We start from the raw sequence: 18,719 nt of genomic DNA, 5'->3' as shown, positions 1-18,719 counted from the left end.
AAAGGGAGCTATAGCTATGCCTCACTCACTCCTCTTGAGGCAAAAATTAACCCCCAAAGATCAAAACACAAAATCTACTTTTCGAAGAAGAAAAAAACACTCATGGTATTTGGCCAGGCAAAGTTCTTAGTTAGGACATCAAAAACATGATCCATAAAAGAAAAAAAATTGGTAAGTTGGACTTGAACTTTTAGACTTGCTTTGCATGAGATACTTATAGACCAAAGAGACAAACCGCCAACTAGGAGCAAGTATTTGCAAATCATGTATCTGATAAAGGACGTGTATCCAGAATATATAAAGAACTTCCAAAACTTAAGAAACAGCTGGACTACAGGAGGGGGAAGGGTACAAGCCCTATCAGAACAAAATATCCTACACAAAGCTTCTGTGGTGCAATGGGGTACAGATCAGAAAGTCTAGAAATAGACCCAAACACATACAGAACTTAGGTAGAGGACAATGCTGGCATCGCACGTCCCTGGATGTGGGGATAAGGGCCAGCCATCGGAAAGAGGATACAAAGGAGGCAGAAAGTAGAATGATGGTTGCGGGGGGTGGGGGTGGGGGGCAGGTACCAGGAGCTCGTGTTTAATGGGGATAGAATTTGTGTAGAGAGTTTAAAAAAGCCCTGGAGGTGGATGGTGCTCGTTGGACAACAATGTGAACGTATTTAATACCACTGAATTATACACTTAACATAAAATTTACCACTTAACCATCTGTAAGTATATTTTACCACAAGAAGAAAAAAAGTATCTTAAAGGCCTCCCCCACAGTCAGAAAATTTTCTTAAATCACCTACATACACACAAATTAACATCAAAGGAAATGCTGATGAAGTTGAGCACATTAAGAACTCATGTTCGTCAAAATAAGGTATTTGTAAAGCACCCTGAGCATTGCCTGGCACAGAGTAGCACCACATACATGTTTAAAACAAATGGCAAACATCAAAAGATACCGGAGCCTGAGAAAACGGCGGCGGATGACACTTTGAACCCGTAACTATTAAGGGACTTGCGGCTAACATTTACGAGGCAAACAAGTCACTACGAAAAATACAGAAAACTTCAGAAGGGCAGGAAAACTTCAACAGCCACTTGAAGACATAACTCCAAACGGCGGATGAAACGGACACCGCCCGACATCGCCAGCACGTGGGGAAACGCGGCCTTGGCCACCTGTCCACCTGGTGTCTGGGCCGCGACGAACCGGACCCGCTGGCTGAGACGCCTCGGCCACCCAGGGCTCCCGAGTATTGCGCAGATGAACCTGTGCCCGCGCACGCGAGGTTTCTGACCCCAAATCAGAAACGTACATGACCCATCAGGGAGGATTCCGGGAAGAGGCAGGAAAGCCCCCGGCTCCACACCGAGGCGCCAGTTTCGGAAGGCGGGTTTGCCGAGGGCTTGCAACTTCCAGGGGAAGGCTTGGAGAGTCAAAACTGACCGGTTCTGGGCGGTTTCGGCGCTTTGCACAGTAGCGGCTCCCCACCCCCTGATGCGGCTGCACGCAACGTACAGCAGTCAGGGTGGGCGAGAGGCACCCGTCCTCGGAACACCAGGGGTCCGTGTTCTGGTCGCCGCTTCTGATCGCAGAAAGGCAGAGAGGCAGGCAGCCGTTATTGTGGTACCTCCCCTCAGCGTCGCCAGCCTGTCCCCACTCCGGTTCAAGTGACTTCCAGGTGATTCAAAGGGCCGGTGCCCTTGTGTTCCCTCTTCGTTTTTCACTTTTCCCCTTTCAGGAGCCACACATTAAAAGACTAGCACATTCACAAATATCCGCAGATATGGGAAAAATTAGAAAGTCGCTGCGCATGCTCAAGGAAAGGTTTAGAAAAGACCTAAGAAGGGGCGCTTGGGGCGCCTGGGTGGCGCAGTCGGTTAAGCGTCCGACTTCAGCCAGGTCACGATCTCGCGGTCCGTGAGTCCGAGCCCCGCGTCGGGCTCTGGGCTGATGGCTCGGAGCCTGGAGCCTGTTTCCGATTCTGTGTCTCCCTCTCTCTCTGCCCCTCCCCCGTTCATGCTCTGTCTCTCTCTGTCCCAAAAATAAATAAACGTTGGAAAAAAAAAATTTAAAGAAAAGACCTAAGAAGACAAAGTCTACACCTCAGGGGATCCTCACTACAGAGACAGCTTACAATAAAGCAAAAGCAATAACAAAACACAGCAAACCCTGGGGAAGTGGGAGAATCCAATTCCCAGAGTTACCACACAACTGGATTCACATGTCCAGTGTTCAACAAAAAGTCACAAGGTATACCAAGAAATAGGTAAATATGGCCTATCATTTGAAGGAAAAAGTAGGGACACCTGGGGGGCTCAGTCGGTTGAGTGTCCGACTTCCGCTCACGTCACAATCCCATGGTTCGTGAGTTTGAGCCCTGCATCGAGCTCTTTGCTGTTAGCACACGGCCCGCTTCGGATCCTCTTTCTCTCTCGCTCTGCCCCTCCCCAGCTTGGGCTGTCGCTCTCAAAAATAAACATTTTAAAATAAATAGGAAGTAAAACAATGATCTAAATGTGCTTAAAGAGCTAAAGGAAGATGTGGAGAAAGTCAAAGTGTGAAGGGAAATGGAAATATTAAGGAGACAGAAAACCTAAAAAGAAACCAAGAAGAATCTCTGCAGCTGAGAAGCACAGTAACTCGAATGAAAACTTCACTAGAGGGATTCAAAGGCAGACCTGAGCAGGCAGGGCCAAGAGTCAGGTATTGAAGACACGACGATGGCAATGACCGAGGCTGAGGAAGGGGGAGAAAACAAAATGACTGGGCAACGGTGACCAGAGCCTCAGAGACCTACGGGACATCAACACAGGGACCAAGGCGCAGGTCACAGGCGTCCCGGAAAGAGAAGAGAGGAAGGAGCAAAAAGAACATTTGAAGAAATAATGCCTGAAAACTTCCCAAATTTGAAGAAAAACATCAACAATCAGAAAGCTCAATCAACTCCAAGTAAGATGAATTCAAAGACCCATGCTAAGACACATCACAGTCACATTTTCAAAAGACAAAGAGCGAAACTTAAAAGCAGCAAGAGAGAAAGAAGCGAATCATCACCTACAAGGCATCGTCTTTAACATTAGGTAACTTGAAGCCATGTAAACAAACGAAGATCTCAGTAAAGGTAAACATAGGCAATGCCAAAAATTCGTATTACTGTAGCGTCTGGCTTGCAATTGTACTTTTTGTTGTCTGTGTAATTTAAGAGACTAATTCATTTAAAGAAAATTAGGGGCACCTGGGTGGCTCAGTCGGTTGAGTGTCCGACTTCAGCTCAGGTCATGATCTCGTAGTGAGTTCGAGCCCCATGTCTGGCTCTGTGCTGACAGCTTAGAGCCTGGAGCCTGTTTCAGATTCTGTGTCTCCCTCTCTCTCTGTCCCTCCCCAGCTTGTGCTCTGTCTCTGTCTCAAAAAATAAACAAACATTAAAAAAATTAAAAAAAGAAAAAAGAAAACTAATGTAAAAGCTAGTATTCCTGTATCTTTGGTTTATAACTCCCAATCTCGTTTTCTACATGATCTGGGAGATGAATGCACTTATTTTACTTTTTAAAAAATGTTTAATTATTTTTGAGAGAGTGAGAGAACGTGAGTGGGGGAGGGGCAGAGAGAAAGGGAGACACAGAATCGAAGCAGGCTCCAGGCTCTGAGCTGCCAGCACAGAGCCCGACGCGGGCTCAAACTCACAAACAATGAGATCGTGACCTGAGCCGAAGCTGGACGCTTAACCAACTGAGCCACCAGGGGCCCCGACAAAATACACTTTAAATAAAAAAGGGGAAGCCTGGGTGACTCAGTCTGTTAAGCATCCGACTTTAGATCAGGTCATGAGCTCACGGTTTGTGAGTTCGATCCCTGCGTCCGGCTGTCTGCCGGCAGTGCAGAGCCTGCTTTGGATCCTCTGTCTCCTTTTCTCTCTGCCCCTCCCCTGCTCACGGTCTTTCCAGACTAAACATTAAAAAAACGTTACAGGAGTCAACAAAGGACATTATTAATAAAAGGCTCCATACAAGAAAATATGTAAAAAATGCACTTAATGACAGACCATCACAATATAGGAGGCAAAAACTGACAGAACTGAAGGGAGAAACGGTTGTACAGTAACAGGTGGAAACTTCAGTACCCCACTCACAATAACGGACAGACCAGACCAAAGGAAGGAAACAGGATTCACACAACATAGTAAACCAATAGACCTAACAGACACGTGCACAACAGTCCGCCCAAGAGCAACACGCACATTCTTCTCAGGTACACATGGGACATTTTCCACAACAGACCCTATGTTAGGCCACAAATTAAGTCTCAAAGACCTCATACGGAGCAATCCCTATCAAAATACCAACAGCATTTTTCACAGAACCGGAACATAAACAATCCTAAAATTGGCATGGAACCACGCAAGACCCAGAATAGCCAAAGCCATCACAACAGGAGGCATCACAATTACAGACTTCAAGTTATATTACAAATCTGTAGTAATCAAAGCAGTACGGTACTGGCACAAAAAAATAGACACATAGATCAGTGGAACGGAACAGAAAACCCAGAAATAAACCTATAATTACATGCTCTGTTAATCCTTGACAAAGCAGGAAAGAATGTGCAACAAGAAAAAGTCTCGTCAACAAATGGTGTTGGGAAAACTGGAAACCACATGCAAAAGAATGAAACTGGACCACTTTCTTACACCATACACAAACTCAGGACACCTGGGTGGCTCAGTCGGTTAAGCATCTGACTTTGGCACAGGTCATGATCTTGCGGTTTGTGGGTTCGAGCCCCGCGTCAGGCTCTGTGATGACAGCTCAGCCTGGAGCCTGTTTCAGATTCTGTGTCTCCCTCTCTCTGCCCCTCCCCTGCTCGTGCTCTCTCTCTCCCTCTCAAAAACAGGCTTTAAAAAAAAATTCTTAGTAAATAAAAACTTAAAAAATGGATTAAAGATTGGATTAATGGATTAAATGTGAGACCTAAACCCTTAAAAAACCTGAGAAGAGCGCACAGGCAATAACTTCTCTGACATCAGCTGTAGCAGCATTTTTCTAGATAGGTCTCCTGAGCCAAGGGAAATAAAAGCAGAAGTAAAAATAAGCTATCGGGACTACATCAAAATAAAAAACCTTCTGTGCAGTGAAGGAAACAATCAACAAAACTAGAAGGCAGCCTACCTCCAAAGAAGACATGCATGTGGCCAGCAGACACGTGAAAAGACGCTCAACACGATTCATCATCAGGGAAATGCAAATCAAAACCACAAGGGACAGGTCACCTCCCACCTGTCAGAACGGCTAAAATCAACAACACAAGAAACAACAGGTGTTGGCAAGGATGTGGAGAAAAAGGAACCAACCCTTGGGCACAGTGGGTGGGAACGCAAACTGGGGCAGCCACTCTGGAAAACAGTATGGGGGTCCCCAAAACGTTAAAAAAAATCACTACCCTACAATCCAGAAATCACACTACTGGGTGTTTACCCCCAAAATACAAAAACACTACTTGATTCAAAGGGATACATGCACCCCTAAGTTGACTGCAGCATCATGTACAATAGCCAAATTATGGAAACAGCCCACATGTCCATCCACAAACAGATGGGATGCCTGGGTGGCTCAGTCGGTTGAGCGTCCGACTTCGGCTCAGGTCATGACCTCACGGTTTGTGGGTTCGAGCCCGGCGTCGGGCTCTGTGCTGACAGCTCGGAGCCTGGAGCCTGCTCCCGATTCTGTGTCCCCCTCCCTCTCTCCCCGCTCCCGCACTTGCCCTCTGTCTCTGTCTCTCTCTCAGAAATAAGCATTAAAATTTTTTTTTTAATTAAAAAAACCCCAGATGAATGGAGACAGAAGATGTGGTGTACATACACAGTGGAATATTATTCTGCCATGAAAAAGAATGAGCTCTTGCCATTTGCAACAACATGGATGGAGCTAGAGGACAGAATGGGACGTGAAATCAGGCGGAGAAAGACAAATACCATATGATTTCACTCATGTGGAATTTAAGAAACAAAACAAGCTAAGGAAGGAAAAAAAACAAAAGACAAACCAAAAACAGACTTTAAACTATAGAGAACTGATGGTTAACAGAGGAGACGTGGATTGGGGGAATGGGCGAAAGAGGCAGCGGCATTAAGGAGTGAGCTTATCACGATGGGCACCAGGTGCCGTATGGAAGTGCCCAATCACTGTATTGTACACCTGCAACTAATATACCACCGTATGCTATCCTCGAATTCAAAACTTAAGAAAAATAAAGATACCATATACAGGATCTTCTCCGACCACAACAGGGTGAAGTTAGAAACCAATAACAAAACTGAAAATTCACAATATTGTGGAAATTGAACCATACATTTTAAGCAACCAGTGGATCAAAGAGGCAATCACAGGGCAAACTAGAAAACAGAGACAAATGAAAATTAAAGCACAACAGTTGAAACTCACGGATGCAGCAAGCTGGTGTCAAGGGGGAAATTTCTGGCTATAAATGCTCACATTTATTTATTTATTTATTTTTAATTTATTTTTTTTTTTCAACATTTATTTTTGGGACAGAGAGAGACAGAGCATGAACGGGCAAGGGGCAGAGAGAGAGGGAGACAGAGAATCGGAAACAGGCTCCAGGCTCTGAGCCATTAGCCCAGAGCCCGACGCGGGGCTCGAACTCACGGACCGCGAGATCGTGACCTGGCTGAAGTCGGATGCTTAACCGACTGCGCCACCCAGGCGCCCCTATAAATGCTCACATTTAAAAACAAGAAAGATCTGAAGTCAACAACCTAACTTTAAACTCGGATAAAAAAAAAAACTAAAGCAAAAGCTCACAGAGGGAAGAAAACAGTAAAGACTACACCACACATAAAGGAAACCAATAAGGAAAAACAAAACCAAAAGTTGGTTCTCTGAAAACATAAATAATATTGACAAACTTTGAGCTAGATGGACTAAGGAAAAAAAGAGAGAAGACTCAAATTATTAAAATCAGAAATGAAAGTGGGGACATTACTACTGATTCTACAGAAATGAACAAGATTTGAAGAGTATACTATGAAAAATTGTATGCTAACGAGTTGGATAACCTCCATGAAATGGACAAATTCCTAGAAACACAAAACGTACTGAGACTAAATTACAAAGCAATAGACAATCTGAATAGACATACAACTAGTAAGGACATTAAATCAGTAATCAAATCTCACCCAACAAAGAGAAGCCCAGGACCTGAAGGCTTCACTGGTAAATTCCACCAAACATTTGATGAACCAATACCAATGCTTCTCAAACTTTAAAAAAAAAAAAAAAAAAAAAATGAAGTGGGGGCGGGGAGAACACTACCCAACTCATTCTAGGAAGCCAGCATAACTGTGACACCAAAGCCAAAGGCATTACAAGAAAACTACACACCAATATCCCTTTTAAACATTGACACAAAAATCCTCAGCAAAACACAAGCAAACAGAATTCAGCAGCATTTAAAAAGGATTACACACCAAGACCGAGTAGGATTTATTCCTGGAATGCAAGGACGATGATTACACCACATGAACAAAATGAAGAAAAAAAACACATGATCATCTCAATCAATGAAGAGCATTTGACAAAATCCAACACCCTTTCATGATAAAAGCACCCAATAAAATAGGGAAAAGAAGGAAACTATCTCCACGTAATAAAAGCTGCATATGAGAAACCCACAGCAAACAGAATAAATGGTCAAAGACAAAGTTTTTCCTTTAAGATCAGGAATAAGGCAAGGATGCCCACTCTCACCACTGCTATTTAACACAGTACTGGAGGTTCTAGTCAGAGTCATTAGGCAATAAAAGAAATAAAAGGCATCCAAATTGGAAAAAAAGAAGCAAAACTATCTGTTTGCAGATAATATGATCTTATATAGAAAACCCTAGAATCCACAAAACTATCAGAGTAAATGAATTTAGCAGAGTAACAGGATACCAAAGCTGTACACAAAAATCAAGTGCATTTCTATACCCAAACAATGAACAATCTTAAAAGGAAATTTTAAAAACAATTCCATTTACAATAAAATCAGAAAGAATAAAATATGTAGGAGGTAAAAGACCTGTACGATGAAAACTACAAAACACTGCTGAAAATAATTTAAAAAGACATATATACACGGAGATACAGCCCATGCTCATGGAAAGATTTAATATCGCAAACATGTCAATACTACCAAAAGTGATCTACAGATTCAATACAATCCCTAGCAAAATCCCAGTGACATTTTTGCAGAAATAGGAAAACCCAAGGTGCCTGGGTGGCTCAGTTGAGCAACCGACTCTGCATTGCAGCTCAGATCATGATCTGACAGTTCATGAGTTCAAGCCCTGCATCTGGCTCTGTGCTGACAGTGTGGAGCCTGCTTGGGATTCTCCCTCCTTCTCTCAGTCCCTCCCCTGCTTGTGCATACACGTGCACTCTGTCTCTCAAAATAAATACATAAGCTTTATTTTATTTTTTAGCATTTATTTACTTTTGAGACAGAGGCAGAGCATGAACAGGGGAGGGGTAGAGAGAGAGGGAGACACAGAACCCGAAGCAGGCTCCAGGCTCTGAGCTGTCAGCACAGAGCCTGACGTGGGGCTGGAACTCACGGACCATGAGATCATGACCTGGGCCGAAGTCAGATGCTTAACTGACTGAGCCACCCAGGGGCCCCAATAAACTTTAAAAGACAAAAAAACAAAACAAAAAACCCATCCTAATATTCACATGCATTCCTGAAGGGACCCTGAATAGTCAAAAAATTCTTTTTTCCTTTTTTTTTTTTTTTTTTTTAAGAGCCTGACCCAGAACTCCATCCCATGACCCTGGGACCATAACCTGAGCCAAAATCAAGAGTTGGATGCTCAACCAACTGAGCCACCCAGGTGCTCCCCAAACATTTCAAAGTTTATTTTGGGAGAGGGGGGCACAAGCAAGGGAGGGACAGAGAGAGAGGAGAGACAAAATCCCACACAGGCTCCGCACTGTCAGCAAATAGCCCATGAGATCATGATCTGAGCTGAAACCAAGTGTCAGACGTTTAACTGACTGAGCCACCCAGGCACTCCCCCCGCCTTTTTAAAAATTTATTTTGAGAGCGAGCGAGAGAGAAAATATGAATCCCAAATAGGCTCCACGCTGTCAGTGCAGAGCCGAACGCAGGACTCAAACCCACAAACCACGAGATCATGACCCGAGCTGAAATCAAGAATCCTCAGATGCTTACCCGACTGAGCCACCCAGGCACCCCACCCCCAAAACATTCTTGAAATAGAAAAACAAAAGTGGAGGACATACTTCCTGATTTCAAAAGCTACTACACAAAGCTACAGCCATCACAACGGTGTGGGCCTGGCATCAAGACAGATATAGAGATCGATGGAACAGAACAGAGAGAGCCCGGAAGTGAACCCTTGCAAGTGATTTTTGACAAGGGCGCCAAGACCAGCCCATAGGAAAAGAACAGTCTTTTCAACAAATGGTGCCGCGAAAACTGGACAATCACGTGCAAAAGAACGAAGTTGGATCCTTACCTAATACCAGACCTGTAAATTAACACAACATGAAGAAAGGACCTAAATGCAGCTCCTAAAACAATAAAACTCTTGGAAGAAAACACAGGAAAAAAGCTTCAGGACATTGAATTTGGCGATGATTTCTTTAATAGGACACCAAAAGCACAGGCAACAAAAGGAAAACAAGTCGGACTTCATGAAAATTAAAACTTTTTTTTTTTTTTTTTTTACATCACCAGACCCTATGCACAAGAGTAAAACAGCAACCCTCAGGAGAAAATATTTCCAAATCACATATCTGATGGGGAATTAATATCCACAATACATAGGGAACTCCTAAAACTCAACAAAAATCAAATAGTGCAATTCAAAATGTCCAAAGGACTTGAATAGACCTTTTTCCAAAGATAACATGAATGGCCAATAAGCACATGAGATGCTCCACATCGTTAATCGTTAGGGAAATGCAAATCAGTATCACAAGGAGATCGCACCTTACACCATTATTAGGATGGTGATTATCAAGGACAACAGAAAACAAGTGTCGGGCAAGGAGGTGGAAAAATCGGAAGCTCGTGCACTGCTGCAGGAACTAAAAATGATACCGGGCTCCTGGCTCACTCAGCGGAGGGCGCGACTCTTGATCTCAAGATTGTGAGCTCAAGCCCCACGTTGGGAGTGGAGATTACCCTAAAAAATATATAAAATCTTGGGGTACCTGGGCGGCTCAGTCAGTTGAGGGTGTGACTTCGGCTCAGGTCATGATCTCATGGTTCATGAGTTCAAGTCCCACTTTGGGCTTGCTACTGTCAGCACAGAGCCTGCTTCAATCCTGTCCCCCTATCCTTGCCCCTCCCCCATTCATGCTCTCTCTCAAAAATAAACATTAAAAATTTTTTTAATATATAAAATTTTTTATAAAAAAATATTTTTAATATATAAAAAAATATTTAAAAAAATTTTTAATATACAAAATCTTTAATATATAAAATCTTTTTTTTTCCAACGTTTATTTATTTTTTTGGGGACAGAGAGAGAGCATGAACGGGGGAGGGGCAGAGAGAGAGGGAGACACAGAATCGGAAACAGGCTCCAGGCCCTTGAGCCATCAGCCCAGAGCCCAACGCAGGGCTCGAACCCACGGACCGCGAGATCGTGACCTGGCTGAAGTCGGACGCTTAATTGACTGCACCACCCAGGCGCCCCTTTAATATATAAAACCTTAAGGGCACCTGGGTGCCCATCCGACTCCTGGTTTCAGCTCAAGTCATGATCTCACGGTTCCTGCGTTCAAGCCCCGGGTCTGGCTCTGCACTGACAGCATGGAGCCCACTTGGGATTCTCTCTCTCCCTTTCTCTCTCTCTCAGCCCCTCTCCAGCTTGTTCTCTTTCAAAATATTAAAATATAGGAAATCTTAAAAAAAAGTTAAAGAAATGGTATAGCCTCTGTGGGAAGCAGTATGTAGGCTTATCAAAAAATTAAAAAGAGAATTACCATATGACCCAGAAATTCCACTTCTGAGTATTCACCCAAAAGAATCGGAAACAGAGTCCCAGAGAACTATTTGTACACCTATGTTCATAGCAGCATTATCCATAACAGCTGAAACACAGAAGCAACCCTGCGACCATCAACTGAGAAGTGGATAAACAAAATGTGGTATGTACATGAGATGGAATATTCTTCTGGCCTAAAAAGGAAATCCTGCAATATGCTATAACATGGATGAACCTTGAGGACATTATACTAATAGAAGCTAGTGACAAAAAAACATATAAGATCCCATTTATATGAGGTACTTAGACTAGTCGGAATCAGAAAGACAGAAGGTGTAATGGTAGTTTCCAGGGGAGAGTAGGGAATCATTGTTCAATAGGTAAAAAGTTTTGGGGCACCTGGGTGGCTCAGTGAAGTGTCTGACTCTTGATTTTGGCTCAGGTCATGATCTCAAGGTTTGTTCAAGCCCTGTGTTGGCTTCACATGATGGAAGCCCGCATAACAATAAAAATGAACGAACTACACACAGGACACCACATGGATGGATCATACCGTGTTCAATGAAAAAACAAAACACAAAGGAACATACGCAGAATGGTTCCATTTACATAAAGTTCAAAAGCAGACAAACTATCATATAAGGACACGCGCAAAGGTGATACAATTCTAAGAGAGAATAGGGGAGGGAGTAACAAAAGATGACCCCCAGTGGTTCCCAATCTCCACCCTACATTCAGTCACCTTGGGTCAGGTGGGGGAGCTTTAAAATCTACCCCAGCCTAGGCTCCCCACGTGGAGGGTCTGATCCCACAGCGTCTGCAGTGCTGGCCTTGGGCTTCCCTTCCAAAGCTCCCAGGTGTTTCTAACATGAGGACAAAGTGGAAGGCGCGGCCCTAAGGTGAGGCGGGAGGGGCGGGTGCGGGCATCTGGGCTGCTGGCTTCCTTGCCGGGGGTGGGAGTCTCACAGATGTTAACTGTAGAATTTACTGTACATTTCTTTTATGCCCTTATCTGGAGCCGTCAGCCCTCCGCTTTCTCCACAGCATACACGTAGGTGTTCCAGGGCCCACAGCTCACAGCCCTTACCTGGAGCCGCTTGTCTACGAAATACTCCACTCGGCGGGGCCGATCCAAGCTGCTCGTGTCCTTGTGGCCAAGCTGTCCGTATTTACCTAAAGTGAAACGAGCCCCTTGGCCATCCTCGCCGCTCGACCTTGGGGCTGCCCCCCTCCAGGAAGGAAATTCAGTCCATGCACCAAAGTGCTGGGTCTAATCCTCCACTCCGCTGGGGTCTGCTCTGGGAGATCAGGAGACCAGGCCACAGAGTCCTCAGGGCCAGGCGAACCCCCAGGCCCCCAAGGGGGCAGCTGCCACCCGCCATTCCGGGCAAGATGCTCTTCCGGATGGCCTGCTCTTCGCCTCAGATACTCGGAGCAGAGATTTCTGTTGGAACCTTTTTTTCTGCCCGGTGCAGACCAACAGACGGGTCATCAATGCTGCCCAACTATTCCCTTAAGACAACTTTTCAGAAAGATAAATGGGAAGTACTAACAGCGTCTCTTTCTCCTGTCTGGTCTCCGAGCTTTGGTGTGCTTGGGCCGGTTCTGGACAAGGGGATACACAGTTCAGTCCCTGACTCCCCAGTGGTCAGGCCGAGGCTCCTGCTTCCTCACGGCTGCATGGCTGTCGTCTCCTGCCCTCTCCTTCCCAGTCCCTTCCCCTTCCACTGGCTCAAGCATCACCCGAGCAAGCCCTTACTTACCCCAGCCCCAGGTGTAGAGCTCCCCCGTTCCTACAACCAGAAAGACAGGAAGGGGCTGTCACAAGGGATTTGTCTACACGGCCCGCCACAACCCCCAGCCAGCACCTTGTATGTGTCACGAGCTCTGCTGGGCACAGCAAAACATACTCTCTAACGACTGTGTGATGGCACTCGGGGTGGTAAAGGACACAGGCTGAACCAGTCTACCTTCCTTTCTGCCACCTGAGGGGCTACATCTCACAGCTACCGAGTTCAGGAGTCTCAGAGGCTGGACTGGGCAGGCCCTGCTCCCAGACAAAGGAGGCCAAAACTAGCCTCCCTCTAGGAGGGGGGACCTTCGGGGCCTGCCAGCTGGGGACCTACTGCTGACACCCCGCGGGGGCTGGGGCCGCAGTCACTGAAGTGAGGCAGCTACTCAGCACTCGTCAAAGACCCTGAAAATAGCAGTGTTTAAGGTGATCACACTCTTTCCCGGAGCGGGTGTGGGACCGGGAAGAGGGACTTCCTGCTCCATTGTGACCCAGCCCGCCCAGCCCCACTCACTCGTCACCACTGCTGTGTGCCGGGATCCACAGCTGGCCTTGACTGCATCTGTGCCCGGGGGGAGATCCAGTAAAGCGGGGAAGGGCTGGATGGCTATGAAGGGGGCCAGGCCTCCACTCTCACCCTCGGCTGTCCTCACGTCACAACCGTCTTCCTTCAGTCCACTGGCTTCAGGGAAGCAGGGAGCGTGATGAGGATAATGGCGGTTCACAGGGAGCACGGACCTACCCCTTACCCACACGTTAGCTCCTCTGGCACAAAAGCGCCACGGAGCACCTTCTGTCCACCCCCCGCACTCCCAGGACGTGCTGGGCTCGACAGGTCCGCAGGGAGTGTGGTGTTGACGCACCAGCCTCACCGCTCTCCAGTCCCTAGGGGCCAAGGGTCCTGCAGCGGGGCCTGGGGTCCCACGTTGTCATGTGTCCCTTCTGAGCACCGTGGGGTCTCAGGCCAGCACGTGGCCAGGAGTCGGGACTGACAGAAACACACATAGAACTGACGCTCACCTTCCCCTGCAGCGGTCTTGCCAACCTCTGCCAGGCTCCTGCTGGGCAGGGCCAGCTGTCCGGATTCGTTCCAGCCCCAGATATAAATATCGCCAGTCTCTGAAACAGAGATAAAGGGGACCCATCAAATAGACTGTAAACCCCCCACAACCTCCAAGGACCCCTGAATCCATCCAAACTCCCTCGTACCCTCTAGCTCCCTGGGGACAACAAATGCCTGCCCTACCCAAGTTAGCACAGGGCAGAGCCTCCCTCAGCCCCCAGAAGTTTCCTGGTCTTTTCTTTCTTTCTTTTTTATTTCTTTTTATCTATTTAGAGTGAGACGAGTGGGGGAGGGGCAAGGAGAGGGGGAGAGAGAATCCCAAACAGGCTCCGCATTGTCCGTGCAGAGCCCAACGCGGGGCTCCCTCTCACGAACCATAAGATCATGGCCTGAGCCAAACGCTTGACTGAGCCCCCTAGGTGCCCCTGGACTAACACCATCTTGGACAAACCTGCCATGACAACAGGCCTGTGGCCTGAAGCCTTCTTGAGCACAGCCCCTTGATACATTCTTTTTTAGATCACGCCCACAAGAGCCCTTAAGAACAGCCTTGGGGCGTAAGGTCTTTGGATCTGCTCTGGAAAGGAATCCGACACTTAACTATTCTCAGTCTCCTCCAGGTGGTCCCCCGGCGTGGACTCCCCAGCCTCGAGGGCTGGGGTGGGAGGTGAGGTCGCAGCCGACTTGCAGCTGCCCACCACACACGTCCGGAAGTAAACTTTCTCATCAAGCTGGACTAGGCCTTTTCTTTGGTCCACAACTTCTTTGGAGGTCATTTTGCACAAACTTCCCTTTCACGGAACGTCCCACAACACACATTTCAGAAATGTGCCCTTGGAAGTTCCCAACATTTCCCTTTCAAACCCACTGAGCCCTTTGTTAACATCCCTTTGTTAATCCGCCCTCCCCCCTCCCAGGTACCGTTGAAGGCGTTTTCTGGAAGCTCTCACCTCCCCATCTCCCACAACACCACAGTTTGTTGGCTGGAGCAATGGCCCTCCTGTAAAAACCCACTAACGACTGTAGCTCACTTTTATCAAGCGTTCGATCTATGCCAGTGTTTCAAGCACTTTTCACATATAATCACTCACTCCTCGTGACAGCCCTACAGAGGGTCACATGACCACATCCCGTTTTATTTACGAGAAGACACGCGCCATGGACGGGTTAAGTGCCCTGCCCAAGGTCACAGGGGGCAAAAGGATGTCTGCTCTGAAGCACCTGTGCTCCAAACACTCTAGGAAAGAAGGCTCCCAGCTCCTTCCGACCCCTAAGTGTGAGACTTCCCATCCAGCTGCTCCCTTCTCTTCCCTCTGGCCCAGCAGTTTTCAGGTCTGGCTGCCAACCCAGGGCCATTACATGAGACTACGGGGGGGGCGGAGGTGCGGGCATAAGTTGTTGTTACAGCTGCCCCCGACCCCCGGAGACGTAAGTGGCAGCCAGAGCCCCAGATGCAGACCCTTGACTAGATCTGCTCCCAGCCCCACCCAATACCCCAGGAATCAGCTGCAGCCGGGGGCCCTGCCAGGGCGGCGAACTTACAATCCGAAGCGAGGGTCCTCACTCTAGGCTCACCCTCCCCACCCTCATCCTCCCCGTGGGCACCTGAGCGTCCCCTGTGGGCCACACGTCATGGCCACCTGACTCACTGAGCCTTTCTTCTCCATTCTCCTTGGCTCAGCTGACCCCTCACCCCTTCACGCACCCTTGCGGTGTTTTAGGGAGGCAGCCCTGCCTGGAGGCGGAGGGAGGGGAGAGGTGGGAGGCCAACAGAAGGTAGAAAACAACTGCAACAGTACCGGTGTGAGTGGGTATTGGCTGTGGCAGAGGGGCTGAATTTTTTTTTAGTGTTTTATTTATTTCTGGGAGAGAGTGCTTGAGCATGCACTCCTGTGGGGGGGGGGGGGGAGGGACCCTGAGATCATGACGTGAGCCGATATCAAGAGTCAGATGCTTAACGGACCGAGAGCCACCCAGGTGCCCGAGAGGGGCTGAATTCGAAAGGCATGTAGGAGTCCCGAATGACTGAGCTGATTAACGCAGGATGAACTTGGAAGGAGGCCCGGCTAGGCTACCCACCCACACCGGAAAAGAAGAAAGGTTTGGAGCCGTGGAGCCCCGGAGTTTGTCCGGAGAGGCGCTAGGTCACTTACCACTCACACACACGGAGTGCCAGCCCCCTGCAGCCACCTCAGCCATGGGTACGCCCTGCAGCGCCTCCAGCGGCCTCGGCTCCAGCTCGGCCTCCAGAGTCCCGTGGCCCAGCTGTCCATGCCTGAGCAAGGGAGACCCCGGTCAGGTCTCCCCTTCCTTACCGCAATCACACTCGGCTTGCCCCCACACGGTCACCTCCCACGCGGAGCCACGTTTATCTGCCCCCGCCCCCGCAAGAGGCCCACGGGCCACCCCTGGCCACGCCCCCCACTCACCGGCCCTGGCCCCAGGAGAACACCTGGCCCGCTTCGTCCAGCAGCAACGCGTGCTCGGCGCCCAGCTCCAGCCGGCGCGCCCGCAGCTCGGGGGCCAGAGGGCTGTAGAAGGGCGGCCGCGGACTCACGTAGGCCCGCCCGCCGGGCAACAGGGGCAGGGCCCCGGCCTGGGGCTCACCGCCCGGTGCGTCTTCCCCCTCGGCCTCCGGCCCCACGGTGTGGGCCCACAGGGGCTCTCCGCTCAGCGCCGAACCCGGCGCCCAGGCCTGCAGCTCCGTCCCGGACCCGCGTCCCGGCCCGGCGCGCAGCACCACGAGGAGCGCCTCCGAGGCCCACGCGTCCCTGCAGCCGCCCGCCGCGCAGCCCGCGGAGCCCGACAGCTCCAGCCGGCCTCCACCTGTGGGGACGGAGAGGGGGCTGGGGAGCGGGTAGGCCACTCACCCGGGGTCGTGACCGGATGGGGGAGCGCGGTGGGGGGGACGCTCACGGGTCACGAAGGCGGTGTAGCTCCAGCTCGCGCTCACGCGGCAGACGTCCGCGCCCTCGCCCTCGCCCTCGCCCGGGGTCTGCAGCGGCTCGGGGCTGTGCACCTGGCGCCCGCGCCCCGAGCCCAGCGCCTGCCCGAAGCCGCAGAAACCGAAGCCGAACCAGGATCCTCGGCGCTCCTCGGCCATGCCCGGGCGGCGCCCTCTGCTGGCCGCCACCTGAATGGGGTGGGCGGTGGGACAGGGTTAGGAATCCTACCAGATTCAGGGGCTGCCGAGAATGGAGGCACTTTCCCTGTCCTCCCTTGGACTCAAGCAAGCTCGGCGTCGCCCAGAGTGGGCACCAGGTATTTAAGTGGCCTCTCCCTTAGACGTTGGCCTGGGATCTGAGCACCTCCAGCTCCAAATTCCCAGTGTCAGGCACGTTATCCCGTGTAATCTTGGGAACCAGAATTCCCATTTGACAGAGGAGACTCCCAGAGAAAGTAGCCTTTACAACCACACTGTGCTCCTCCCACCAGCGCAAAGCGGAGCGCTTGGGAGACAGTGCCCTGTGCAGGTTACAGCCAGCTCCAGGGTTCACACGTTTGCCTCTGCAGGTGGCCGTGTCTGTGTCCTTGGCCAATTAAGCTCTCTGAGTCCGATTCCGTTTCTTCCGTTTTACAAAAGCAAGGGGTAGGAAAGGGCGCTGTCTGTACCTACCCCGTCTGCGTGGAACAGATGGAAAAACGGGTTTAAGTACTGGCACATATCACGATAGGCACAAGGGAAGTATTGGTTTATTAAATCCAGTACTTAGAGTGGATTTAAAAAAGACCAGTGGTACTGGTTTTCCAGGGACCTATGTAACAATAATTTCAACTGGACCTCACCTAGTCATTTATTCGTTCTACACGGGGCCGATAAGACAGCTGTCTGTCCCTGAGGAGCTCACACATAAAGGGGGGACAAAGCCACAGTTCAGTGGTTACAAAAGCAACGCCGCTTCTTCCGTACAGCATGCTCGGCCTGATGAGAATTTCACATTTTCAAGCGTTGTAAATCAGCTACTGGGTCCCTCCTGCGACCAAACCTCCTTGACCCGGACCTGGGCTCCTAATCCCTTCCGTGTAGTCCCAACCCAAGGGAGTCTCTGACCTCGTTCCTGACCCTATGCCCTCCATCCTCTCGGGCAGCTCCTTCCGACCAGCACTCTAGAGGGAGGAAAAGCAAAAGCGGGGGAGCAGGGCAGCCGCCCAGGAACGGCTTGCCAGGCCCTGGAAGGACCCGGCTGACAGCCGCCGCGGGGGAAAGGTTTGAAGAGCCGCGCCCCGAGCGAGGCGCCCATTGGCTGCCGCAGCCTCCCCCGGCCAATCGCCGGCGATGAAGGTGACGTCCCGTTCGGGGCGGCGCTCACCTCGCCGGCCGCGGTCAGCGCTGCGGTCTGTCCAGCTCGAGTTCCGTCAAGCCGGCCCCGGGGCTTGCGCTGGCCCGCTGCGCCCTCAGTGTGAACCAGGTAACCTCCGGTGGGCGCGGGCCCGAGGCAAAGGTCGGGTCGGACGGCCCCGCCCTACGCAGCCACGCGCGGGGCCGCGGAACTCGGGTCAGAATCCAAGTCGAAGGGCTGGCGAGGAGCCACTGCGGAGACACGTGCTCCCTGTCATTCCCCTCATTCCGGGACCGCGGCAGCTCACCCACACGCGCGGAACCGATGCCCGACAGGAAGCAGCCGTACTAGGCGGGAGCCTCGGCGAGCTTAACCTTCCATTGGCTCGGGACCTGTCACTCATCTGTGTGAACCAATGAGCCTCAGTCTGGGCTCCCAGAACGGAAGCAGGCTTCTCGCGGACTGCCCGCCCCAGCAGGTCAGGGAGCTCTTGCCCTCACCTGTTTCAGCTAAGGGTTTTTTCCAGGAGGGAAGAGCATGCCCCGAGGACACACCCACCCC

At 49.9% G+C, this 18,719-nt stretch overlaps 1 protein-coding gene and 1 long non-coding RNA gene across 6 annotated transcripts in view; both read right to left on the bottom strand.

The window, feature by feature from the left end:
* RCCD1 (RCC1 domain containing 1) overlaps positions 1 to 18,686 on the bottom strand; it is a 34,106-nt gene extending 15,420 nt beyond the window's left edge. For 2 of the 5 annotated variants that reach the window (XM_040493611.1, XM_040493613.1), the window contains exons 1-8: positions 18,189 to 18,686; positions 16,795 to 17,011; positions 16,308 to 16,704; positions 16,032 to 16,153; positions 13,836 to 13,934; positions 13,330 to 13,497; positions 12,787 to 12,816; positions 12,111 to 12,196 (exon numbers count right to left, since the gene is read on the bottom strand). In XM_040493611.1, the coding sequence (XP_040349545.1) occupies positions 12,111 to 12,196; positions 12,787 to 12,816; positions 13,330 to 13,497; positions 13,836 to 13,934; positions 16,032 to 16,153; positions 16,308 to 16,704; positions 16,795 to 16,981 (1,089 nt within the window). In that variant the 5' untranslated portion in view covers positions 16,982 to 17,011; positions 18,189 to 18,686. Of the gene's footprint in view, positions 1 to 11,557; positions 12,197 to 12,786; positions 12,817 to 13,329; positions 13,498 to 13,835; positions 13,935 to 16,031; positions 16,154 to 16,307; positions 16,705 to 16,794; positions 17,012 to 18,188 lie in introns of those variants that run through there. The other 3 variants (XM_040493614.1, XM_040493612.1, XM_040493615.1) reach the window with 3 other exon arrangements.
* On the bottom strand, positions 707 to 2,390 carry LOC121042368 (uncharacterized). Its single transcript, XR_005796143.1, has 2 exons — positions 2,091 to 2,390; positions 707 to 1,846 (listed from the first exon to the last, which is right to left on the bottom strand). It is a non-coding gene; the product is annotated as an uncharacterized LOC121042368 (long non-coding RNA).
* Positions 18,687 to 18,719: the final 33 nt, after the last annotated feature.

The sequence above is a fragment of the Herpailurus yagouaroundi genome, unplaced genomic scaffold (genome assembly GCF_014898765.1).
Source record: "Herpailurus yagouaroundi ecotype Mexico unplaced genomic scaffold, PumYag 185, whole genome shotgun sequence".
NCBI lineage: Eukaryota > Metazoa > Chordata > Mammalia > Carnivora > Felidae > Herpailurus > Herpailurus yagouaroundi.
Note: the sequence above shows the minus strand (reverse complement) of the source record. Positions and strands in the feature narration are given on the sequence as shown.